The sequence below is a fragment of the Lonchura striata genome, chromosome 11 (genome assembly GCF_046129695.1).
Source record: "Lonchura striata isolate bLonStr1 chromosome 11, bLonStr1.mat, whole genome shotgun sequence".
In the NCBI taxonomy this organism is placed as follows: domain Eukaryota; kingdom Metazoa; phylum Chordata; class Aves; order Passeriformes; family Estrildidae; genus Lonchura; species Lonchura striata.
The window spans coordinates 8,207,825-8,234,142 of record NC_134613.1 but is presented as its reverse complement, the minus strand read 5'-3'; the positions used below and the strand labels follow the sequence as shown (position 1 = coordinate 8,234,142).

At 39.8% G+C, this 26,318-nt stretch overlaps 1 protein-coding gene and 1 long non-coding RNA gene across 5 annotated transcripts in view; one reads left to right on the top strand and one right to left on the bottom strand.

The window, feature by feature from the left end:
- The window catches only part of VPS13C (vacuolar protein sorting 13 homolog C), a 74,081-nt gene extending 69,792 nt beyond the window's left edge, over positions 1-4,289 (bottom strand). For all 4 annotated transcript variants that reach the window (XM_021554234.3, XM_021554235.3, XM_021554238.3 and 1 more), the window contains exons 1-5: positions 4,090-4,289; positions 2,744-2,787; positions 1,685-1,727; positions 862-957; positions 62-163 (exon numbers count right to left, since the gene is read on the bottom strand). In XM_021554234.3, coding sequence (XP_021409909.1) covers positions 62-163; positions 862-957; positions 1,685-1,727; positions 2,744-2,787; positions 4,090-4,189 — 385 coding nt within the window. In that variant the 5' untranslated portion in view covers positions 4,190-4,289. The remainder of the gene's footprint in view (positions 1-61; positions 164-861; positions 958-1,684; positions 1,728-2,743; positions 2,788-4,089) is intronic.
- Positions 4,290-4,304: 15 nt separating this feature from the next.
- Positions 4,305-26,068, top strand: LOC110483955 (uncharacterized). Its single transcript, XR_002467661.1, has 5 exons — positions 4,305-4,341; positions 5,851-5,937; positions 9,765-9,840; positions 20,709-20,808; positions 25,793-26,068. It is a non-coding gene; the product is annotated as an uncharacterized LOC110483955 (long non-coding RNA).
- Positions 26,069-26,318: the final 250 nt, after the last annotated feature.

Genomic DNA, 26,318 nt, shown 5'->3' with positions numbered 1-26,318 from the left:
CTTTCACAGCACAGCCCAAGTCCTCAAATTCCAATGGAGATTTGCATTATTAACTCAGTACCTTTTTCTGCTGCTTTCTGCAAGGCTTCCTCAATTCTTGCCAGTTCCTTTTGTTTATTATCCTGCAAGTATTTTTCTTCCTTCTCTGCATCATATTTAACACCTGTAAGCCAAGTTGAGAAAGCATTAATCCTAAATCTCTAATTATACAAATGCATTATCAAGCAATGCACCATATACAACATCATGTTGTAAAACACGTTGTTTGCTGAACACTGCAGCTAGACTCCAAAATTTCTGTTTTTACACAATTAGATATTACCTCACAGGAGAACTCTTCTGTGGAAATTCAGACTCTTAAGAGTGGTCTGTGCAATGCATGACAGATTTTTGAGTTCTTCTATATATATATTTACTGCTCCAGGAACCTACAAGCTTTCTCATCATACCAGAGGTACTGATTTCAGAGAAAACTACAAGTTCTTTGACCCTGTTCCCTCTCCCTACAAACAGTACAAATAGAATTATTACCTTGGATTGTTATCATTTAGCAGCAAATAAACAGCTAAAGATCTAAACCATGCCACAGAACTGGATTCAGGATAAGCAAGTTTTAGAGGAAACTTGGCTGCTGAATTGAACTTGGAATGAATACAACCAAGGATCTCCATAAAAGCAACAGGTGCTGTTTTCTCCCATCCTTCTATTAACTTGCCAGCATATGTGTAGAAACTTCCCTGAGAGAGCAGAATGTAAAAAAGGTGGCTCACATGAACTACTTGCTACTATAGACTCATTTACATGGTACCCTTAGATATTTTTCTCTTCCATTATTTAACTGTTGCTGAGAAGTTTACATACTTGCTCCAGGAACTATCAGAAGATACAAGCCTTCTAGAGTTGCAACAACTGCCTCCCCATAGAGATTCTTCCAAGGAATCTTCAGAGTAAGTTTATCTAAACAAAGCAGATACAATTACATCAAAACAAACATCTCTACTGTGCTTGGTCCAAAGAACACCTCCAGCATTAAAGAGCACTAGTCCTGTATCTTGATGTCCTAAACACCTTAGAAATAAAATATATGCAGAGGAAACATAAGCTATAAATTTAAGCAAAAAGTCACAGTCTGAGTAAGAATACTTTGAATCAAAACCTGAGATCATGACTGAAGTTCAATTCACTGGGATGAAAAGGATTTTACCAGGAAGTAGAAGAAAAAATACTACACATATGTAAATCTCCTACAAATGTTTCATGTGAAAAAGCAATGCTGACTACCATGGAAAGGAATTACTAAAAAAAAAAACCAAAAACTAAGAGTTCCTAAACCTTTGGCATATTTTGTCAGTTTCAGGAATTTAACTTCATTCTTCATAGTCTAAATCAGTCCTTTAAAGAACAATGCATACTCTGTCTACACTAAACAGCTCCCTTGATCATTCATGTCTTTGGGAAGAACCTCTCAGATGTGTTTTTCATATCAATCTGTAAAGTTACACAAAGAGGGTTTGCCAGATAACATCGATGGCAGCCATATTGAATTTCTATGCCAGTTTCAACAGTGAGTATAATTACACTTATAAAGCTTGATAGCTTGATAAAAGAAATTCAGGGGCAAGACTGACCTTATAGCATGTATTAAAATTTCTATTGCAGTAGTTGTGCTGGAACTAAAACTTACCTATCTGACCAACTTTTACTCTAAAAGGTACATCCAGTTCACTCTGTAAATTACAAAAATAAAGTATTAAACAGAAGAAGTAGTAAAAATCAGATAAATTTGGATTATATTTGCAAAGTACTGTATTTACATACAGAAATTAAAAGCTACTTCTTTTCTACTGGAAAATCCTAGAAGGAAAACAAGACAGCAGCAGATGGGCAAACTAGAGTAAAAAAGAAGAACTGGACCATATCATATTCCTTTGATCCCTTCTTTTTCAAGCAAGTGTAGGCTACTTCTCTACAAGTGGTGTTTAATACTGACCTCCCTTTAATTACTTTTGCATGGAAATCTAACACATTGCAATTGTAAGGTTGTCAGAACCATCCCTTACTTTATGTTCTTGATTTGGTCTTGGCTCTGGTCAGTCACATACATGACTTTGCATTTTTCTACATCAGAACTGCTGGAATCTGAATCAACCCCCATTAGAAGGAAAGGTGTGTACAAAGTAACACTTCTTTCCTTCCTTGTCTACTAGACATGAAGACATTTGTAGCAATTGATTAGAACTACAACAAAGCCATCAGGAATGGATGAAATAGACAAGCAAAATATGAAATTTCAGAATAACAAAGAGAAGCCAGTGATCAGGTCATATAAAGATCCAATGTGTTTCCAGTGCACAGAAAAGTAACAGTTCTCTTTAGTGAAGTTGAAACCCATTAAATTTTGGAGCAAGATTCCCTCAGTAGTACAGATGTTCATTATCCAAATTAAGGAACATGAAAATCAGCCAAGTAATTTGTTTTTCCAGAAGAGTATGGGAACTTAATGAAAGTTACTTCTGTTTTTCAGCCACAGCTTTTCTTTCTCTTCCAGTAAAATGAGCAAAATTAGAAGCAGTTAACCAAGAACTTACTTCCTATAACCAGTAAAAAAAGAACTCAGTGTATCCTCTTGTGAGACTACAGTGAGCAACATTTCATCCTAAGTCTTAGTCTTTAGACCCATAAAACAAATACAAACTTATTAGTGTTATAAATGAGAATTTATTCAGCCAGATAGGATACTTACTAATGCGTTCTCCTTTATCTGTAAATTGTCAAGTGCCACATTACCTGTTTAGAAAAAAGGGAGAAGTACAGAAAAAATTACTTCAAGTATTACTTATGTTAGAAAAAGGAAGACAACCACAATCCTACCAAGTACTTAAGAATAAAACCTGAAAACATTCCAGTTACACAATAGCACAAGAAACATGTAATTTGTAAGAGCCACTAAACATGGGTTATAGAAAAAATTTCAGTTGGAAGAGATGATAAAAACACCACCAACTTAGATATCAACATGTTTCTACTCTATTAAATACACCCACAAGAATAGGAAGTCTTATTCACTTGGTGTGAATGACAATTGCAGTTCTATCAACATAGGGTAGACTTGGAAAATGGCATCTTGTTTTTCATGATTTCACATGAAAGAAAAATCATGAATCACAGAGCCACAAAAACACATTCCTGTTTTCACAAACACATTAACTTTTCCTGACGCAGACAATGTCATAGGATTTCTAAATTAAACACTGGCACAGAATTATACCTGAGGAAAGCCTATATACCTGTTAATACTTTAATGTCAGTTTCCTTAGAGCTATATTCCATTTCAAGTATAGGTATTAATACTGCTTAAATGCTAAGACACGTACAACCATGACGAGCAAAACTAAGGTGATGACCTACCTACGGAAGGCACCTAAACCAGCCAGCTTTCCTAGACAGTACTTCGGCTGCTTTTCTGCATGACTATAGCATAGCGAACGGAAGTGTTTTGATACATTCAGCGGGAACAGCTACTCCACAAACCTGCACTCCCCGGCTGTTTAACACGTATTATTTACACCGATAACTGAAACACACGGCTCCCCAAGCACTCCATCAGCTGCACCGGCACCAGGGGCACTGCGCCATAAGCCCGCCCACAGTTCCAACAGCACCATCGTGCTTCCACCCAGCACCCGAGACAAGGAATAGGAGAAATAACAGGGGTTTTATCGGTGTCGGCGGTCTCCTCCCTCGAAGCGCTCCGAGGCCAGCGCCGTGCGCCCATGCCCCCGCCCCACAGACCGACGCGAGGGAGAGGTGCCAGGGACGCCGGGCACACGAGGACCGACGGTCCCCCACGGGAGCGGGGACGTGTGCGGCCACGCACCGCCCGCCCGCCTCGGAGGGCCGCGGCCCCGGAACTCGCCTCCTGCTCCCGGGGGCCCGCAAAGCCACCGCTCGTCCCTCAGAGGGGCCGGCGGTCCCGCGGCCCGCGGACCCCTCACAGGGTAACCGCGGCCAGCCAGACCTGCTCCCCCTGCCCCCGGTAACTCCGGCGGCCCGGCGGACACGGAGCAGCAGAGGGAAGGGGCTCCTTACCCCCCCATATGCCCAGCTTGAGCTGAGACTTGTTCAGGTTCTCCACATAGTCGCCCAGGAAGCGGTTCAGCAGATCCGCCACCACTGATTCCAGCACCATGGCGTAGGCGGCCCCTCAGCCGCGGCCGCCGGCTGGGAGGGGAGCGGAGCGCAGGGGAGGGGGCGGCGAGCGCGGCGTGACCCAGCGCGGGCGCGCCCCCGGCAGTCAGCTGACGGGGCGGGGCGCAGCCCGGCGCCCGCCGGGGTGCGGAGGTGCGGGGCGTGGGGGGACTCGGAGCGGCGGAACGGCGGCGGCGCCGGGCGCGGCCAGACCCCGGGCGGCAGCGCAGGATCCCGAGCCCGCCGCCGGCGCTCGGAGCCGCGGGGCCGAACGAGCGCGCGAAGCGGGGCGGGGTCGGCGCGGCGCGCATGGCGCCCCCTTGCGGCGCGGATCCGCGGCCGCAGCCGCCGCTCCCCCGGCGCTTCGCGGGGCGAAGAGACCGCGTGAGGGAGGAGCGGCCGCGGCACCGTCCTGTCACCGGCACCGCGCCCCGGCTGCTCACCCGCGGACGCCGTCCCGGCGCCGGCATCGCGCCTCGGCTCCTCAGCAGGCCCGGGGAGCCGTGCGGGTGGGACGGGAGGCTGGCGGGGGCGCGGGGAAGGCGCCGGCGCAGCCGCCCTCGGTTCCCCTCAGGCGGGTCCCGCCGAGAGCCGCTCGGTTCCCCTCAGGCGGGTCCCGCCGAGAGCCGCTCGGTGCCGCCCGTTCGCCGTGTGGGGCCGCGGCGCCGCCTTTGGGCCCTGCCGCTGCCGGCGCCGTCCCAGGGCGAGTTGTGCACCTCAGTTCACCTGGGACTGGCGGGACCTGCGTGTGCTTAACAGTGTCTTAGAAAACTATTTCTGATTTTAAAACTGGTAATTAAACTCTTTAAATCTAGCAGTTCAGGAAACTCACAGAGGAAGTAAACACAAATGAGAAAAAAATCCCAAAGCCCAGATGTTTTAGAGGTAATAGGACTGCAGAGAAATTACATAAGAACATGCTACTCCGTGCGGTGAACCTGCAGGTAGCAATGTCAGCCCTGGAACAAATTTTTAAATCTCTGAAGTGCTAATCTCAAACTGGTTCTGTAAAGTCATTCTGAACCCATAGGAGCTCAATTATTCATGGAAGTACAGCACTTGATAGCTCAAAATGGCATATTCAGTCTAAAAATGTATTCCAAAGAGCAGAAAACAATATTAGCAATAGAATTCACCCTCAAAAATATGGGAAAATACATCAACACCGCATAAATATAATCACGGTTAGACAAATATTGCTTTAAACAGCGTTCAAATCTATTGTGGATCTTAGTGCAAGCTGATTTTACAAAACCACAAAGCTGAAGGAAAATATTTAAGTTTGACAGAGGAAAGGTCCATCAGCAATTGTTACCACTCTGGTTTTGTTACAGCCTGTGCTTCAGGCTTGCAAACTCCCTCTTGCTGCAGTTAAGGTAAATCCACAGAGCTTTGCTAGGAACACTTTTGACTTTATTTGAATTGTGGATGCTCACCTTCATCAAAATGCATGTATCAAATGCATTTTCAGTTTATCAAACCACAGTAAACCACATAGTGCAGTTCAGAGCATGCAAGCAGCACAAAAGGTTTTATCACCTTTTCACAAAGTGTGAAGAAGCAAAGGGCATACATTATTATTAAATATATATACACATACCTACATATATATATATATGCCTACCTTTATGTTAAATTTACTTGTTTAATTGTTTTGTACAGACTTGGCTTTTCCCGTCAGAGAGAAGAGACAATGGAAGAAAACATGTCAGGAAATTGTGAATAAACTTCCTGCTGCCATTCTATTAGGTAATGATTTTTCATTTGGAATTTTTAAAAATGAAGTTTTGAAATATTTTAATTTCTGTGTATACAAACCACAGCTGAATGACTAAAGCTTAAGCAAAAGTTCTGGTTAATCAGGGACAGCTGTATGTCAATTTAAGAGCAAATCAATGGTAGTAAGTTTTCTCTGTAACAATTATACAATACAGCCAGGATTATATATCCATCTTCTACTTCATTTTTCATCATGCTCATCATTTCTGCACAGGAAAAAACATACTCAAAGAAAATTTAATCACAACTATAAAGGGTGTTGAAAACCACAAAAAGTAGTTTTTATGTAGTTAAATAATATCCTGACTGATCAAAGTGTTGTTCTAAAGAACTTAAAAGAGTTCCATGAATTCATAAAATCATCTGTTTTGAGGAAATGGCCTCAAGTAGCTCCAGGACAGGATTAAGTTGGATATTAGAAAAAATTTCTTCACTGAAAGGTTACCAAGCATTGGGATAGGCTGCTCAGGGAAGGAGTGGGGGTATTAAAAATACCTGTGGATATGGCTCTTAAGGATGTGGTTTAGTGCTGGCTTGGGCAGTGCAGAACAAAAGTTCTGCACCTTTAAGGATCTTAAAGGTCCTTTCCAACCTAAACAATTCTATGTTTTCCAGAAAATGTAGGCATGAGATGTAGTGGATCAAAAATTGGTCCTGAAGGAGTGTGATTTAACCTGGAAAAGATCACCAACCAGTACATTTGTGTCAGATATCCCATTTCAGTAAATCCTACATAGATTTTTAAAAATAAAAGGAAAATAAATGGAATTAAGAATGGAAAACCTGTGAGCAGTTTTATTAGATATTTTATCAACCATGTGTGTGGTTTAAATACTGCAATATTACTTGAAAATAAAGGCACATAGTATTGCACCTCTATTACCTGCAATCCTTTGTTAATCTGCCTGAGAATCTCTTGGAGACAGGACACCACTCAAAAATTACATTAATGTTGTTCTGTCTGTAGGTAGGTGCCATTCCTTGTGTGTTCTCAACAAGAAAAGAAACAGTCCAATATGGGATGCAGGGGAGGGAAACAAACCCAAAACCCCCTCATCCACAAATTATATGTCATAAGAATTCTGTATCTAGGAGAACAAATCCAGGACAAACAGAAGTATTTGCCCACCATTCATTGAATACACAAATAATGTTAATTCTCCCTGGGGAAAACCCAGGCACTCTACTTACCTTTTCCTAATGATTGGTTTGATAAATATGAATTAAATAATTACTTTTACTCAGGCAAAAGTCATCAAAAGCTCATTTTATATTATTGTAGCACTCTGTTAAATATCTGATAATCTGATGATTCCATCACTGCACTAATTTACTAAAAAAATATAAATACAAGATTGTGACACTTCTGTTTGTAGGTGTGCTATTTTATGTGGCAAGATTTGATCAAACTTCTTAGGGAAACCTTTACCAAAACTATGAAGCCTAAAAAAAGACAAGAAATCTGCATTAAAAGTTATCAGTTAGAGCTGAAATTTTATTAATAACTGCAACAACAAGTATTTGTTTAGAGTTGCCTATTACGCAATCCTGCATACGTAAACAAATAATAGCCACAGCAGTTCTAATCTGAGGTGAGTACATGGGTTGAAAGCTCAATAGCCAAGCTTTCATCTCCTGTTTTACTGCATTAATATTATAAAGTCTCAGCTCCTACCCTCTGACTGTTGGCAAGTGAACAGATGGCAAATTTTATCCACTGTACCTCACTAAACACACTGTATGCCTATTAGCAGTTGGGAAATCAGCCAGGTAATGTTGCATCAACTCTCATCACAAAGTCTACAGAGATAAGAGGACTTCGTGATGAGTTAGATCAGGTTGCCAAAAGTCAAAAGTGTTTGGACAACTTCAGAAAATCTCCAAAACCCAATTATGCCACAGCCTCTCTGAGCAGCTAGTTCCTTGTCAACTCTGATTATGTTTCATTCCTTCCAGCTACTGAGGATTTCCCTTGTCACAATTTTGGATTGTTACAGTCTCAGAAGTAACTATATTATTAAAGCACATATTTTTGGACCTAACAAATGGAAAAGATCAATATTCATCTTCTTACCAATTTGTCTTTTGTAAAGAAAAGTTTAGAATGCTCTACAAGTAGTAGTATTCGATACTGGGGTTAATCTTATTTATATTTTGATTTTAAATTTTTATAATAAGTTCATTTTGCACTGATTTTCATTTTTTTCTAAGTAATACACAGGAGATTTCATTAGTGCTGAATGCACTTATAGACAATAAGTGAAAACAAAAGGTGCTTAAACAGTTATGGCAAATACTAGAATAAACACCCAAATTACATGGATTAGAGTAGCAAAATAGTTAAAACAACTGATACTACTTGGAACACTGCTAATAATTAAGACATTTCTTAGAAATTTTTACAACACTTAATCTTATTAGCAGTAAGTAAACCCAGCAGTTTAAGATATATTAAGATGTCTGATGCACTAAGAAGATGCCAACACAGCAATCTGCTTTCCCTTTTCCCTTGTAACAGCTGGAGAGTCTCGATTCTCAGAGAAGAACTGGCATCTGCAAAAAGCTGTGATAGTGTTTCACTGTGTGTCCTTTCTGTGATCCAACAATAAAATATAAAAGACTTGGCATGCACAAATACGTAAGAACTAAATGATATGCAAATAGAAGCCTGTCTTATTCATAAAAAATAACTTCATTTGTCTGCAGAAACCCCAGTTCTGTTTCTCAGAATATTTTTAAACCAGACATGCTGTCTAAATCCTAAGACAATTATTATATTTTTTTCTCCTATAAAAATGCCACATCTGTTTCTAAATAAATAAATAAATACACACCCATTATCCTCCAAGACAAACCCTGCATAAAATTATCCTCAGTGGCTTCTATAAATACATTTTCAGAGAAATCTAGATTTAAAAAATTGGAATTCTCACTGACCTTAGACCTTAAAAGACTAGACCCAAAGATCTTTACAGCTTTCATGTGATTAGAAAAAACAAGGACAGCAAAGTGTAAACACCACATGGTATGAAATAATGCTGTATCCACAGATGATGACAGCTCCATGGCCAATCTGACTGTGACAGGTGGTTTTCAATAGAGTTTGAGGAATCATTTCCTTTATCTGCTGCACCTTATCAGCATCTGAAAGGTTTATCATAGAATCTGCATTTCTGCATGAAATTTCTAGGCCAAGAGGCTTAGTTTATCTTATCAGTATTGATCACATGCATATCATATCAGCTGAAGTTTGGAATCTAAATCACATTGCTGTATTTTATCCTGAGCCAGGGAATCTTCAAAAAATAGCTAAGTTATATCATAAGAAAAATCTAACTTAATTTTTCATGAGGGTTTGTCTGACAGAACTTTTGAGAGTCATATCTTTTTGTTTCAGTGATATGCTGTGAAGATGAAAATGCCACTAGTTAGGTAGAAAATTAGTTGAAATAAAAATGTGCTTATTTTAATGAATATGATACCTTTAAGTGAGGAACAAAGCAATAATAGTCTAGTCTGGACAAAACATATTTATTTTAATTTATAAATATAAATTCATTCATGGATAAGAGCTTGAATTTATTCATTGTGAAAACACACATAAAATATCTATTATTCCAAGCTATTGCCCTTCCTAGAAATTTTCAATTTTTTCACATGCACTTGGACATTGGAAGAGTCCTCCAGCAAAACCCACTAAATCATAATGAGAAAATTATAGTCTTCTTAGCAACTTTTTAATGCAAATATGTTCTTTTTCTTCTTTACCCTCTTGTACACTGGTTGGGTGCTTCAAGGGTGCAAAATCTGCTATTCAAAGCTGAACTTGTGGAGGCTACTACCCTCTCCAGACCCTGTGACACTCAAGAGAGGGTAAGTTGCTGGGTTTGGGGATACATCTTTCCACACAAATCTGCAAGATTGCAAAGACTGAGGGTTACTGTAATTTCTTATTACAGAAAAACATAGTCTTTATATTACCACTTAATTGTTGGAACTAATTCATATGAGGAACTAACTTTTAAATGGCATTTTTAAAGCTTATCTAAATTCAGAGTTTATTGTATTTCAATTGAAGTACACTTATCATTTCAACGTTATTGTTTTATATGCATAGTCTGGGTATTTATTAGATCAGGATTCTCACATAAGAAGTAGGTACATAGCCAAATGTAGCAAGTTACCAGTTATTCCAGAAGTGAGGCACTTGAAGGTCAGAACATACAACATATTTGAATACTGTACTTGAACTCAAACACATAGTATCTGCCCTTAAGTTCTTTAGTTCTTCTCAACAGATAAGAGATACTAAGCAGTCAAGCCTGATTTTAAAAGTCTGCCTCATATTTGACCTTCCAATCTTCTCTGGAACTTTAGTATTCTTTGACTTTTTTTAACTTTTAGATACTTAAAGTTGTAGCCAAGAGTTGCAACTTTTTTCCTTGCAGGCAATGTGACATTGCAACACTGCCACCACCCAAACAGGAGATTCATATAAGTATTGATAGTGCTCTAGTGAAATCCTGACTTCACTTCCATTGGAAACTTTAATAGTGATAGTTCATAAGATAGTTGTAGATGTCAAGTTTGGCAATCAGATTGTGCTGAACCCATGTTTTTCAAGGCTGTAATACAACTGTGCCAAATCAGAAAGTGGCACTGAGGTGTCATGGTCACCTCAGCAGAAAAGCTCCTTATTTGGTACAGCTCTCCTACAAATTAGTGCCACTTCCTTTTCTTTGCCCTTCACTTGATATTTTATGAAAAAAGGCTTTCAATAAAAACAGAGAGGAAGAAATGTCAAAGAATTGAGTTATTGGCAATATCCTACTCACACTGATTTTTGACAGTTCTAGCTGTATCCCAGTCTTTGTGATCTCGTAGGTACAAAGTGGATTGTCCCCACAGCCTCTTGGATGCTGCTTAGGAAGCAATAAAGGCAACCAGGCCCAGACTATATGTTAACTACTTGTAGAAAATACTGGAAAACACAAACCCTTAATTTTCAAAATATTACACAGCCCTAAATGCCAACATTCAATAATGAAGCTATTTATAGATTAACCTGATTTCTGAAGCTTGCCTTTCTCATGAAACATTAATCCTCTGCACATTCAGCAAACATGACTTGGAAAGGCTGAAGCCTATGGATACATATGGTATTTTAAGTTATTGCATATATTGTAAGCTGTCACTTGTCAGGAGGAAGCTATTTAATAATACCTAATAAAATAATAGCTTAACAACTACATTTTACAGGTAATTGGGTTTTTTAGGTGGAAGGTTGTACTTGGCAGATGAGAAAGAAGTTAGGACCCTGTGCTTATTCTGTTTCCACATATTTATTTTTGACAGCAGGAACCACATGTACTTTTTTCCTGGTGTTACTGTAACAAAGAAGTACTCTGTTAAATAAATTTGTACCTGAATTAGGCACTCACGTGCTGTGCTGTAGTAGTCTGTGCAAATCAGATTATTGAAATGACAAATCTCTTGGTTTATGCATTAAAATTGCAAAGTAGTAATCCTGAACTACAGACACACATCAAGGTGCCTGTTACCTTACACATTATACCAGATCCTAATCCCATTAGGGGTTAACTGCATGGACATAGGGATCTATCTGAATTCCACTGCTAGATCAGAAACCACTCATGTTCATACCTTTCTTTATTTTAATCTCCATTTAAAAATTCTTTAAAATGCCAAACTAAATATTCTTGATCCAGCTGACACCTCTAAATAGTAGTCTCCAGCACACCTTGTAGCCTGCCTGTCCATGCTGCACTTATTCAACTTATTCACCTATGTAATACCAGATGCTGTCCTGGGTAGACATCCAGGTATTTTGTCCCAACTTAAAGTATTTCTCATGCAAACAGTCTGTGTCATTTCTATTTTTATTTTCTCTCCTCTAAAATGCACAGGATAAGATCTACACAAGAGTTAAAATTAGTAAGAATAGGTCAGTCCTCACTTTAAAAACCAAAGACTGCCAAATATGGAAGTTATCTCCTGATCCTCTGGAAGAAGTTGAAGTCAGCATGGAGATGCACAGCTTCCAAGCAAAATTCAGCTTGAAAGCTGGCAAACTCTCTGGTGAGACCGTGTTCTATGAGGATCAATGCAGTTGAGCAACACCTAAGGATACAGTTGCCCACAAAACACACAATCCATGTAGTTTGTCTGTGTTCACTTCATGAGAACAGCAAGTACAACAAACACTTGCCATTACAGCAACCAGCAGACCAAATTCTGAATTCAGCATTTTAGTATAGCAGCACAAGTATAACATGGGAACTATGACTGTGTTGTTGAAGTTGTCTGGTCTGCAGAGACATTTCTTCCCTGTAGAGGCTCTGGGACCTTTGAAACTGATAGCTGCTCTTGGAAAATTCCAGGGAATAAAACTGGGAGCATGAGATTTCTGTGTACAGAGTACAGAGCCAGTCAGTATAAGTGCCTTTGGTGAGCTGAATTTTGCTGGCATCCTGCTTCTGAAACTTGTCACTAGCATGAAAGGGGCCCACCCCCAGTCTCTGTCAGAGTTTGGAACGATCCTTCCACTGCTCTAAACTACACTGAAACACTCTGTGTGTACTTCTGCCATTAAAACAGTCAAATCTGAAGATGACACTGCTTCTCTTGAGACCAAGAAAAATATTTGGAGGCAGTGGAATAATAATGATTTCCATGACACAATGTTTGGCCAATAATCACATAAAATTTTATTGACTTTGAGAATTTTGAGAAAAGCAGCTTTAAATTATAAGAGTCCCCAAGAAGTAAATAAAAATGCTCTTTGACACATAAGCATTTAAGGTATAGTCACTGAAGTGTCCTGTCACCCACACCCTTGAACTCAACTGACATTTGTCAACATAGGGATCATCTGAGAGAATCACCATTGCCTGATTTCCCATTTCATTTTAACAAGGCGATGTGCAGGAACAGATGTATTTCTTGCCTAATGCCCTCAGTCAGCTGCTTTTACCACTGAGGTAAAAGTTATGCAGGAAGGAAAACACTGAGCAGATGGGGGTGTTTACAAGGGAGTTAAACTGTGTGCAGAAGCACCACTGTTTCTGGGAATCAATGTAGACAGGAAAGGATAAAAGCATCTCATAATTAATTAAGGCATCAGTCAGTTCAATCATATAGGACTTTTTCAGGCTGTGATTGGAAAAAAAGGGTTTTCCAATTTTTCCATAGTTAATGCTAATAAGCTGTATAGAAATACGTTTTTTCACTTAAAAATATTTTATATAACACTAGCTTTTACTGAATATGTGAGAAGCACTAAGAATATTTAACCATAGAATTTAGAGTGGGATTTGAATAGTTCAAACTCTAAAATATAATCCATTTACATACTGTAAAGACAAGACATGGAAACTTAGGTACATTTACAGCAATTTTGTTTGTACTTTTTTTTCTAAAATAAAATATGTTCAGATTACACAAAAACTCCAAAGCTTCAGTGGACACAGAAGAATAATCTTGACAAATACAATGGGCACATAAATTATGACATGTTCTCAGATGAACTAAAAAAAAACAAAAAAAAAAAACCAAAAAAACATTTTTCCAGTTCCCTAACCTAAAATAGATAGTTGGATTCTTTCTGAGATTTTCATTTGTAGCACAGAGGGATGAACTCCAGCTCTGAAAAGGATGTAAGTTTAAAGATTTCCCACTTGGAGAGGACTGGGTTCCACAGATTGTGTTCAAAGTGCACAATTAATTTGACTGTCAGCCAGTGCAAAAAATCAGACAGTACTAGTTTGTAGAGACAGTCCATAATTATCTGAAAAGTAAACCTCAGCTCATAATGTTGTTGATTAAATTGAGATCAAAACAGAGTGATCTGAAAGTTGGCCATATTGATCTACCGTTGTTAGTCCTGAGGCTGGTCCAGAGATGAACCTTTATGCCAAACCATTGGCAAGCTTTGTGCTCATGTAGGTAAAGGCAACAAATAATGAAAGGGCAAAAAATAGCTCTGCAGCTGCGATGAGATTTTCAGGAGAAAGTGTTGGAACAGAAAATGGTAAAGGGCCTGCTTAGATCTCTGTAGTTCCTTAACCCTGGCTAAAGAGGCTTTATCCTCTCTTGCATTCAGCAAACCCTGGCCCTGGCAATCCCAAGTTGCTCAAGTCCTCTGTTACAGACAGGCGTTTGCTAAAGGGAAACAACTCCTGTTTCAAACACCTAATGCAAAATTAACAAATAGCCATTCTGCTCTTTGGCAGGCACATGCTTTGATTACATACTGTACTAGATTTATGACTTCATAAAGTTGTGAACACACTATCTAATCTGAACTGTCATTTTGTTGGATTATAATATTGCTCATTTTAGTTTATAGTAGTTGAGCCTATGTGATGTGCTTCTGTGATGCTAGTATTTACCCTTATCATTTAAAATAATAAAATACAAAAAAGCACACAGAGCTAGATTATGTCTTCATATTTAACAGCCTTTTGCAGGTTTCTCATGAAACACAACTTAGGACTTCTAAAAACAAAGGCCTTCATTAGAGTTGGCCACCCCTTGTGAAGAAAGATGAATTCAAATGTATCCACTAGCATGGTCAGAGGACAGGTGAACATATTGTACAGGAGAATAATAAAAGAGCTTCTCTAGCAAACTGAAGAATGATAGGGATACAGCTCAGTTCTAATGGCTTCCTTTGTGGGGGGAAGTTAATTCTAAAACCAGAGCTTATGCTTTTCTCAATTTTTATTATTTGGATCAGATTTTTTTTTAATGTTTCTTTATTTTAATAAGGCTCCCATTCCTGTTTAGCCATACCACTTTCTTTGTGATTTAGTCTTCTTGAAAACACATTGGATGGGGGTGCATACTTCTAAGTCTTTGATTAGAGTTCTCTAAATCCTCTCTGCACATCTTGTATTAAATCTCCTTCCAGAAGCCTCTTCATTTGTCTTCTTTTATGTATTACTGGAGTAAATAATGTTTTTCCTCCTCCAGGGTTGGTATTTGAGTACATGATGGTCTCTAGTGCAAATCACAACTATTCATCCACTACTATGTATCTTGCATACTGGTTTAGGAGTATGTCAGGACTGTTTTCTTATGCTGTGGGTATCTGGCTACTTGATGAACCAAGCAATTACACTGCCTTGTGTCCCAGCACAGCATTTACTCAATATGTCCAGGCAGCTTGAGTTTCTCAGTCTCACATCTGTTATAATTTCATGGTCACCATTGGGGTTTTATATCAGATAATTTTACTTCAACTGCTCTCACTTCAAGCACAGCATTTCAATTCATAAATTTCAGTGCTGTCATATACTTAGCAAAGAAAATAAAATTTAAAAAATAAATTACATGCATAAAAAAGAAGAAAAAAAGAAAAATCCACAAGAGTTATCAATTTTTATTACATAATAGTAGAGTTTGAAATATATGGCATAGACTTCTTGCATGCTCATCAATCCTTAACAGGCTTGTAACATCCTCTGGTTCCCTTTTCTTCACTGTGAGCTCAAATTTGTCCCTAAACTGCAGTGCTTAGCCATGAAAATTTTCTGTTCTCTCCTCCATCAGTAATGCTGGATGAGAACTTTCCTGGAAGATACTTATGAATAACTCTTTTTCTAAGGCAAGTAGGAACTGTCTGGTGCCAGGGTGATTCTTTTAGATCCTGATAAATAGGGCTGTGTCAGTATTAGACAATTGAGGGAATTAATTATTTTCTTCAAGAAAAGAATGCATTCTCCAAAATGGTTTCCATGCAGCTTTACCTAATCAAAGCAATGGGCTCTTAGCTCTATGCCAGCACAGAGTGGAGGGGAGGGGTGTGTGCCAGATTTCCCAGACCAACCACCCTGCTCAGCACACAGCCACAGATTGTAGAGATCATGGCAGCACCTCCTCTGTTACCCTCCTCCTTTTGTCTCAGCCCTCTGTAACCTGAGGCTCTGTTGTGAAGTACAGCACCATAATCCCCAAATTGTGAGCAAGAGCTGTGTGTCAGCTGGGGCTGGACAAAATGAGAAAGAGAACTTTACAGACAGAGGCAAGATTGTTGAGATTAAGAATGCCACTTCCTGGAAAGGCATGAAGACTTAAATCAAAAACAGGGATTGAAGGAAGGCAACTCAACAACTCTGAGGATGAGCTGAGCTGGTACCAGGGAACAAGAGAACACTGTTTTCCCCTGTTGCTGTCAGGTCCCTGCCAGCTCTCCTTTGTCTGGGAACTTGTCAGTCTCAACTATGTGAATAAGGCAACAAATAATTGCTTTGTAGCTTAAAGATGTGTGTATCCTGCTTGCACCGCCTCTTTCTACGCAATCAGTTGTCAACGGCAAAGTACAGAGAAGAACAAGGACACCTGCACTATGCCACAGCTGCCAGCACGGCCAGGATGCCTCACTAGATGTCACCCTGAATGATGGCTCATACTCTGCATGCAAGCAAGGAAAAAACCTGATGGTGCTTTGATACATGCAGACAGACTGCCACTAGATGGAAAAGGCAAAATCTGTTCACTTGCAGCAAATGCTGAGAGTGGGGGGGACCAAACCACAAAATTAATAGAAACCACAAAATAAACATATGATCATCATTCACACCTACTTTTATCTGATATCAAGCTTTATGGCCTACCAATTTATCAGAACCACTGCCAAAAAGACCTCCATTCCTCATAGCTGGCGGCACAGAACATGGAAGCACAGACCAGGAATCCTACTGATGCTCAGCAGACACAAGGTTACAATGAGAGCTGCTGTTTTCAAGTGTGATACAACTTTTCAAAGAGGACCACACTAATTGTCCTGCTTGATCTGTAAAGATCCTTATTTACCTGCGTGACTGTGGAAAGTTTGTTGCATTTATCCACAAGCCGAAGGGAAGTAGATATTAGTCTTTAATGTCAGAATCTGAATGTCTGCCTAAACAAACACAAACTAACTACTCTATAATCTGTCAGTAAATGAGTTTTTCTGGGACTGAAGGAAATGCCAATAAACTTAAAAACAGGAAGCTGAAAATAAGGCACCAGCAAAATGATATCATTTATTTAGTAGGGAGGAAAATTCAAGAAATGTGGTGGCCATAAGGTGTCAATTTTTCCTTCAATTTGTTCCATGATTTGGATTTGAGAAATTCTTCAATGAATGCATGTAACTTGCAGGCATTGATTGCTAACCAGCAGCATTCATCAGATTTCCTCTCACGCAAAGTGACTCTATGGGCTGCCTTCCCCCATCATCCCCTGCCCTTTGACCAACAATTTCTCACTCCCAATATCCTTCCGAAATAACTTGGGAAGCTTCTGCTCCAGCACATATCTGGCTTTTTCCTGTGATAGTAGCAATCGCTAATGTTATATTTTTGAAATAAATTATTTTAAAACAGCTTTCAGAAAACACACATTAAAGAGTAAATTCTACTAACCTGGGATATTTTATCCTCAAACCCAAAAAACTGGTTCTGCTGCTTGAGAAACTTCTGCTATTGATGATTTTCTTACCTTGACCAGTGCAGCTACACTCTTTCCCAAATCTCCATTGCTCTAGCTCCTCCTCTGCTAGTTTGACTCTCTTCCCTCTTTTGTCTTCTCAGAGCCCCAGTTCTTTGAGCTGTTTTTCTGCTGAGTCCTTGGCCAGCTGGGCTGGTCCCCCCAGCCACCACTGTTTTCCCAGTCATTATCCACTCCTGCAGAGGACTGCCATGTCCTGCCAGCTCCCTGAGGTGACCCCTCCCTCCTCTTGGTCTTCACTCCTCCTTCTTATCATACATCCATTAGGTTCTAGCACAAGGGCAATGTAAGCACAAAAAAATACAAGCTCTGTGCTGGGCCCAGAGCAGCTTTGATGGGCAAAGTCTGACTCTGTTTGCATGCATGGGCCAAACAGCCTTGATTACTCTTCAGAGTTCATATACACACACCTTGATCAGAAACAAGAAAAATTAATAATTTTTTTCACTAAAATACAGTCTGAAGTTAACATCCAGGCTAGAAAACATGAGACCAAAAGCTTGTGATTTTACAAAGTTAGCAATGACTAAAATCCACCTCCAATGACAAGAAATATCAAGCAACCTAAGTAACCAGCTTTATGAGCTACAATTGTAATCAGCTTCCTAATGTTTCTGGTACCTCTTCATTACCTGTACTTCTCTGGAGTAATTTTTCAAGAAAAATTATAAAAATAATCTGGTTTTGTAGGTTATTTTTACACAGCTGTTTAGAGCATGATACATTCACTTGGTGAAAGGATGTTAAGTCAGCTTCACAAATATTTAATCAAGCTCCAGCACAACTTTGCTCCTTTCTAGAAAGGCAAATATCTGTGCCTCGTGGTTGCTGTAGTTACATCTTACTGGAGAAGCATCCAGGCTGTTCCCCCTTTGGGTTCGAGACTTCCTTCCTAGATCTGTGGTCAGCTAAAACACTAACTATAGCTTTCTAGACAGAAAATCTACTATTGCCAGGATATTTCACTGGCTTTGTGAGAGAGTGTATATGATTTTTCAGGAGTGTAAAATGAAGTGTTGTTTGGTAAAGTTAGATTATTTTATTATCAGAGAGTGCTGAAATAATAATTCTGTACAGTTCATTAGTATTATATTTATTGAAATTAAAGGTCAGATTTATGTAATGAGATACATAGCTGTTCTTCTTCTTCATGAGGTGTAAATTTTGTTAAAGCTGCTAGTAAAAAACAAATCAGAAGTGATTTAAGCACTGCATGTTGTTCCTCAGAGAGCTTTCATGTTGTTCCTCAGAAAGCCTTTCCCAGAAATAGTGTTGTTTTGTTTTTGTTTTTGTTTTAATTTCAGCAGTGAATTCCACTCAAAGAATGGTAATTATTTGTGGTTTAGGTTGCATGTATCAATGTTCAGACTTAATTAGATTGTTGGCTATGGTTGCCTGGGTATTTGCATGAGTGTGACTGCAAACAAGCTCTGGTGGAGTTCCAGCATGGAGGCTGTTTCACTGCAGGGCAGTGCCAGCCCTGCTACACTAAACATGTGCCAGACTTGGAAATAGAAGGGACCTTGTTCTGCTTCAACCTCAGGCCTTGTCCAGCATCATGCAGTGACACTTGGAGATCTTTCAAGAATGTGTGTCATAGGCCCTGTGAGAGCAGATAGGAAAAATAGCAGAACTACTGTACAGCTCTGTGCTGTATGAAAGCTGCTTCCATGCATGTTTACAAAGTTGCTACTGAATAATGAAAGGACATTTGAAAACATTTCTTTCTAAAGACATATATGAAATCTATGTTTTCCCTGTACTACATGAAAGTGAACAATATAGTAGAGGAATTAGTAAAGATGGAATTTGCTTTAGGACAGTACCAAGGAAGGAGAGAAAGGCAAGCAGTATCTAATAGACATGATATGCTTGTTAAACTATTCCTGTTACTCTAATTCACTTAACCTAGGTACACCCATTCTTTTGTGTCGCTTTAGAAGTCACAGTAAACAGCTCCTAAATGGATCACTAGGGGCTGGATGCCCTCTTTGCTGAGTTGCAGCCATACAAACCCAGCTTCAGGGCCAACACATTACATGCTGCAGACAGGTGTTTGGAAATTACTGAGATAGGTAAGTAAATTACTGATGCGTTAATAGAGGAAAAAGTGATAAAAATAGCATAGAATCCCTCAGGCTGCAAAACACACCAGATGATAAAATAGACTTGTCAAATTATTGGTGACAAAAGACAGTGAGTAGGGAACAATTGTTCAGTGTTTCTTCCAATGAAAGATCTGCAGATTTTCAAATGAAAATAATAGCTAACTGAAAAGAAGGGAAGACATTTTTTCACATAGTGCACAGCTAAAGTATGAAGCATTTTGCTGCAGGAATTAATGTTTACATAAATTCCAAAGACTCTGCAAAAAATTCTTAGAGGAGAAATCTGTCTGGCATTTTTAAACACATCAAAATGGACTGTGTATCAGAAAGCCGCAAAGCAGCCTCAGCTTTGTAGTCTGGGCTGTGTCACCAGAGCTGCTGACACACTCGTCTGCCAGTCACTATTGCAATATCCTGCCTCAACACAACACTGCACTTCAAGAGCTCTGGGTTTCACCACGTATGTGGCCTTTTGTATTTTCTGTCATTTGCCTGCAGGACCATAAACCTGACTGCAGCATTTGTGGGCAGTACAGGACGGCACCACCATGGACTTGAGCTCCTTGTATGGGGAGTTCACTTGCCTGTGGTTTGAGCTCACCGCATCTGTAGAGAGAGAAAGTTGCTTCCTACTGCTGTTTATTTTTAGCAATTTGCTCAAACGTGGACTTTCACCATTGAAATGTAACAGCATGAATATGTAAATAATAAATCCCTGTCAAAAAGTAATTTAGGAAGACTCCAGGTACCTTATCGCTCCTCTTCAGTTGCATCATGACTTATCACAGTTGACATTTCAGTGAGGCTGTAGTAGCAGATCCAAATTTGAACATCCGTAGGGAGAAGATGCAATACAGCAGCTTTGATGTCAATAGAATGTCAGTCTGTGTCGACTTTGTTCAGATTGAACTTAATTGCAGGAACTGCATTAATAGTCAACATAAGCCATCTGTTTAAACGTGTGTTTTGAAAAGAACTGCCATGTACAATAAACATGTTCAGCTGTAATGACTCACATATCTGTTCACGTGAAATGGGGATTTGGCAATTTCCCTAACAAAAACATTCAATTACAGGTTAAAAGTATTTTTATATTAAGTTAATTTGTTTTCATGGCAGGTCCAGTGATCTGACTGTTTTGAGGCAGTCTGGAAGGTATGTTCACTGCTGAGCTGATGAACCAAACTGTTTGGCCAGCCTTGTCTCACAAACCTGTTTGGTAAGTCAAAGTTGCACCAAGAAACATCAGCAGCTCATGGCACTAAGTGGCTGACAGGCACATAGTTACAGTTGCAAAGTGTTCCTCAAAACATTTGTCCAGGTGCACTTGAAGGCTGAGTACAGTGTCCCAGGCGTGGAGCAACTGTTAAGTCCAAAACAAGCCAAGTAAGCCTCGTGGCACTGGCAGACTGGCTGAGTGCTATCTGTAGCCACCATGGGCTCATGAAAGGCATAAGCATTCACCTTGATTATACATTATACTGAGCCCTGATCATGCATGGAGGGAAACTTACCCTTCAAGCAGCTGAAAAACCTGAGCAATTATGTGACATCACCTGAGCAATCAGAAATATGCAACCTCCCAGTTTAACTGTCAGACTGACTAGGAAGAGCAGATTTTCAGCCCTTTGTTCTTTCTTAAAAGTAACAGCTAATGTGCACTTACAGGAGTGAAACAAGCTGCCATTAGCTATTACTTGTGGTGTCAGTTCTAAGTAAGCTTTGTTAAATTAATCATTGCAATGCACTGGTACCTGGACTTATTCAGCAGAATCATAAATTATGAATCTGCTTTCATACAGACTGAGCAGGAACATAGAGCCTGGCTGTGTCCTTCCCTCTCATGTGTACAGAGTAGAATCCTGTTACATTATTGACACACTTATGGGTGCCTGTATATAGAAACGCAGAAACTGGAAGGGGTAGGGAAATAGGAGGGAGGAAAAACCCTGTATGGTCAAGGAACATCATGAATTAGCAAGTCCAAAATCTTTCCTTGACATCACCTTGGACTTGTTTTTTTGTTTTGTTTTCACCTCTAGGATAATTTTAAATTACTAGGAGCTATAAATAGGTCTCTTATTTCCTAAATTATTCTACTGCACAAATTGCTTGTTACAATGAGGTGCAATGCTTCATTAAATTAGGAGGTTAATAATTGTGTATTATGATGTACTTTAATATCCTGCTCTGTCAAAGGATTTTGTTAATGTTTATATTTCAGTGACATTTAAGTGGACATGGTGTAGAAGAAACCTGTAGAACTAGACTTCTGTGTGCTGTACTGGATTGCTCCTTTCCCCTTACATCTGATTATGTCTTCGTTTGTAGTTTCCAGAAAATCTGGCAGCACAGCCTGTGTTAGTTTAACCACGCATGTATGGCTAACAGGTCTCCTCTCACCTACCACTACTCAATGTGTAAGAGCATCACAAGCAAGCCAAGCTGGGCTGTGCTGCCAGTTCTTTCCAAATCAGAGAACTGTTACCCACAATTTCAAAATCAGTCTCCAGGGCTGTGTGAGACAGGCAGGTGACAATTCAGTAGCTTTGCAGAACCCAGAGTGTTCATGTCATTAAATATGAATTAAAGTGGCAGTGATCCCCAGCTTTTCTTATGATGTATCCACTAGAAAATTATGTTTTTCTGATTAGCTGATTTATAAAATTGTCAGTAGTGTTTTACATGGGAATATTTCATGTTTTGTTTCAGGGTTCAGGCCTCCCTTCCATACACCCACATTTCTGTTGTTGCTGTTATTATACCTACATTTTTTTAGGGGTATCTATGGCACATAAGTGCTACTTTCATTTTTTCTTATTCCTCATAATCTGTACAACATAACAGGTGACAATAGCATAATTTTCAGGTTACTTAGCTGGATTTATCCTCCAAAGTCTAGATGCACAGAAGTCAGTTTGAGACTACTCTGGTTTTCTCCAGATAGATACATCTGAGGTGTCCACACACTCAGATAATTGTCACACAACAAAATAAGGATAAACAGGAGGGCACAGTGAGGCAGATGGAGAAGGCTGCACAGTATCAGAGGGACCAATGGAAAGCAGAAAGGGGTAAAGTTCCCCTCCCATCATACACAGAAATACAGTTCTTACTACCACAGCTCCTACCACTGACTCAGTCCTGCCTTCTTTTATTTGATATTGCATAGGCGGTAGCTACAGGCCTGGTATATTCAAGACCATGGTAAAAAGAATTTGCTCTTCTGATGTATTCTGGGCAAAAGCTTCTCTTCAGATATTGCTGTATCTCATGTATGAGATACATGTTTATCTAGCATATTATTTTGCAATGAGGGTTCAGGGTCACTCGTCAGAAAAACATTGAACAACTCCTGTCTTCACTTTTAAACTGTTGTCAGTCTGGTTGATGCATTTGGAATTACATACTGCAAATCTTTTCACCCTTTCACTTGACACACTTTGGTCTTGCAGCCTATGCATTCAAAAATCTTGTTAATTTAGGTGCAATGAGCAGAGAAATGGATCATCACTGAATCCCAGTGTTCTGCTCTAGTAATCTATTGAAGAAGCAAGACTTCAGCCTTGCCAAATTATTTTTGTCAATATATTTCAGGTTTTGAGTCTTGCTTAGTTTTGTAACACTTGCATTTTATACTGATGACAGGGCATCTCACATAGGTATTAAAAGTTTTTAACTTGGCACTTATGACATTCTGAGATTCCCTTTGCATGTAATGTAAGCAGGGTCAGACCACAGATATTTGTAATACTTTTGGTAAAAAAGCCAAGATAGGTGAGACATATTATTACATTTCTGGTATTAGCAAAACATACAAGCAATGGACAGAAAAGTCATCTCCCGTGTTTGGAAGGTGAAACTGAGTAAAAGGAACAATGGTGGTGTGATTTGAGGAAGCAAAGATGGAGCCAAATTCTTCTCAGTGCAACCAGAATGAACAAAAGGAAACGGGTGCAGATGAAATATGGGAAATTCCATTCACACAAAAGATGACATAGGAGAAGGAAGAGGAGATAAATGCCACTTTTTTACTCTGGGGGTGGGGAAGCACTAGGACAAGTTGTCCAGAGAGGATGTAGGATATCTCCATCCTTTGAAGATACTCAAAATCCAACTGAACATAGTCCTGGGCAGACTGCACTAGCTGATCTTGCTGTCAGCAGGGGGCTGGTCTCAGGGATCTCTGGCTCCCTGCCAGCATCCACTATGCCAGGATTCTGAAGCTGACAAAAAGTCATGGGCCAAAGCCATAACAAGGACTATTTTTCTTTAGGGAAAAAAGTTCTTATCAAGCAAAAGGGAAATGTGAGTGGTACTCAGTCCTCAAATAGTATTTCTTTACAGCACAAGCCCTGAGTGGAAATACAAATAAATGGAGCAGATTAGCTCCATACTGGCAGACCTGCCCTGTATTTTGGCTTTGACTTTATCAGTTTTTTCTCCATTAACTTCCCTGAGATCATGCTGCATTTTGACCTTTTAAAAAGTCCCACGGATTAAATCTCCCTTTGTTTTTGTTCATATCTGTGCAATTCTCAAGTGCTCTGTTCATCTCCTGTGCCCATGTAGTAACTTCCAAGGGTTGTCAGCTGGACATGTCTGTTGTCCCATAACTTCCACCCAGTCCCATTCCTGAAGCAACCTTAACTCATTCATTCTTATCAAGATATCCTCATAACAAATGGTGAAAAAAAGTCACATGCTTTTTTAAAACAATACAGAAATATTCCAGCTGGTTCACATAGCATTTTGTCTACATTTACTAGATGTGTCTGTTCCTTTCCAATAGATCTAGTTAAAACAAGTCTTAGGAAACACACCATTGAATTAGATTTGTGCTTAGGATTTATGCAGACTTGGAAAATGTTCAGTGTTCCCAGTGGGTTAAGAATAGTTCTCAGCTTCACCAGTGTTTTCATACTAATGGTCTTGTTTCAAATTCCTCTGGATTATACCAGAGGAAATAGCCCAGCAAAATATTCTGCTAAAAAAGCCAGCTGGGTTAATAAGCAACAAAGCTGTGTGATAGGTTTTGTAACTTTTCCAAACTTTCTATAAATCAGAAGTTTTACCTTAAAAATGCAAAAATATTTCTCTGATGCACTGCAACCTCTGTCAGGGCACAGGGTTTATCACCCATCTGAGAAGGGTGGGTATTTACCTTTACAGAATCCCACTTGACAATGCCTTTGCTCCCAACCCAACCATCCTCCATCACTGGTGGAGTACATGTGGCAGACAAACAACACTTAGGGCTCTACATAAATTGTCTTATCCATTAGAAATCATCTGTGGAGGTTTGACTCTCCTTCCCCCACAGACCAGCCAATTCAACACTGCACAGCTGAATTACTGTCTTGAATCAGCTTTGACAGCCACTAATTAGGGGTGTGAAAGTCAGCATTTACCACTACAGTCACTTTTTCACCATTTGTGACATTGCTTTTGCCAACACTCAGCATGAGCTGTTTGCCTTTAACAAGCTCTACTGGGTGATCCTTCTTCTCCTGCACTTCAACTCCACCTTTATTGTCAGCTTCAGCACAGCAGTCCCTGCAGGCTGGGCAGCAGGTCACGCTGAGCCTGTCTAACACCACAGCTTTGTCATGCTGTTCAAGTGTATGCAGGAGCAGTGCTGGGGCCCCCAGCTCAGCTGAGGTTCTGGCATGCAGCACCGCAAAAGCCAGCTGTGCCCAATGCCTTCTGCAAAATGTAAGCTGGGGATTTCAACAGAAAGCAATTCTCTGCTGTGGGCACTGGGCTGTCAGAAAAGATCAAGCAACACATGCTTACAAATAGGGTATGTTCTAGAATCAAAATTACATAAATAAAATCATCTAGTGAAATCACAGAAACCTCAGAGGCAAGCTGAAGTTGACTCTGGGATTTCAAGACAATATCTGTTCCTGCTTTTATATTTACTGGTATGATAAATTCAGGTTTATTGCTCATGGGAAACAGCCAATGGTTAACATAGGAAGATTTGCCCACCCCACCAAAACCAGAACAAATATTTGAGTTAAAGGGTTTCACCTTCTAGAACTGTCCACATTCATAAGGAGCTTATAGAAATGATCCTGAATATTCATACAATGCCATTCTAAGCTACTTCATCTCATCCTTCACCTCTGTGCATGAGCAAATGAGCACCTCTAGTATAAGCCTCTTACCCGAGTAACATTTCTCAATGTCTTTCACAGCTCTTAAGAGAGAGAAGAGCTCTTCCTTACAGGCAGCTGAGGAACATGGTGACACAGACATATGAAATCCACAGCACACAGGGATGCAAGCATCAGGAAACAACTTGTGTGACCTCCTCTAATTCACAGCAACAGTTTAAACAGACAGGCTGTGACTTGCTTCCCTGTAAGTGCTTCTTCATTGGATTACTTTCTTTCACCTTGTGCTCCTTCAGATGTTTCTCGACTGCACTGAAGAGGCTGAGAACAGTAAGTAGAAAAATAATTTAGATTTAACAGAACAGAGGCAAAGTGTTAAATCTCATTCAGTTCTTTCCTGTCCAGAACATGCAATGCTTGACAAGGTCAGGTTCTTACTGTGCCACACAGGATAGCTAATTTTGCAGCATTAGAATATTTAAAGCCAGAAAGAGAAAAGTAGCTGGAGTAGGAATAACAAAACCAGAAGACCAGACATGTCTGGCCACCTATGGTGGTTATCTAAGCAAAAAGGGCTATGAATTATATTCACTTCTGTTTGTTGGAC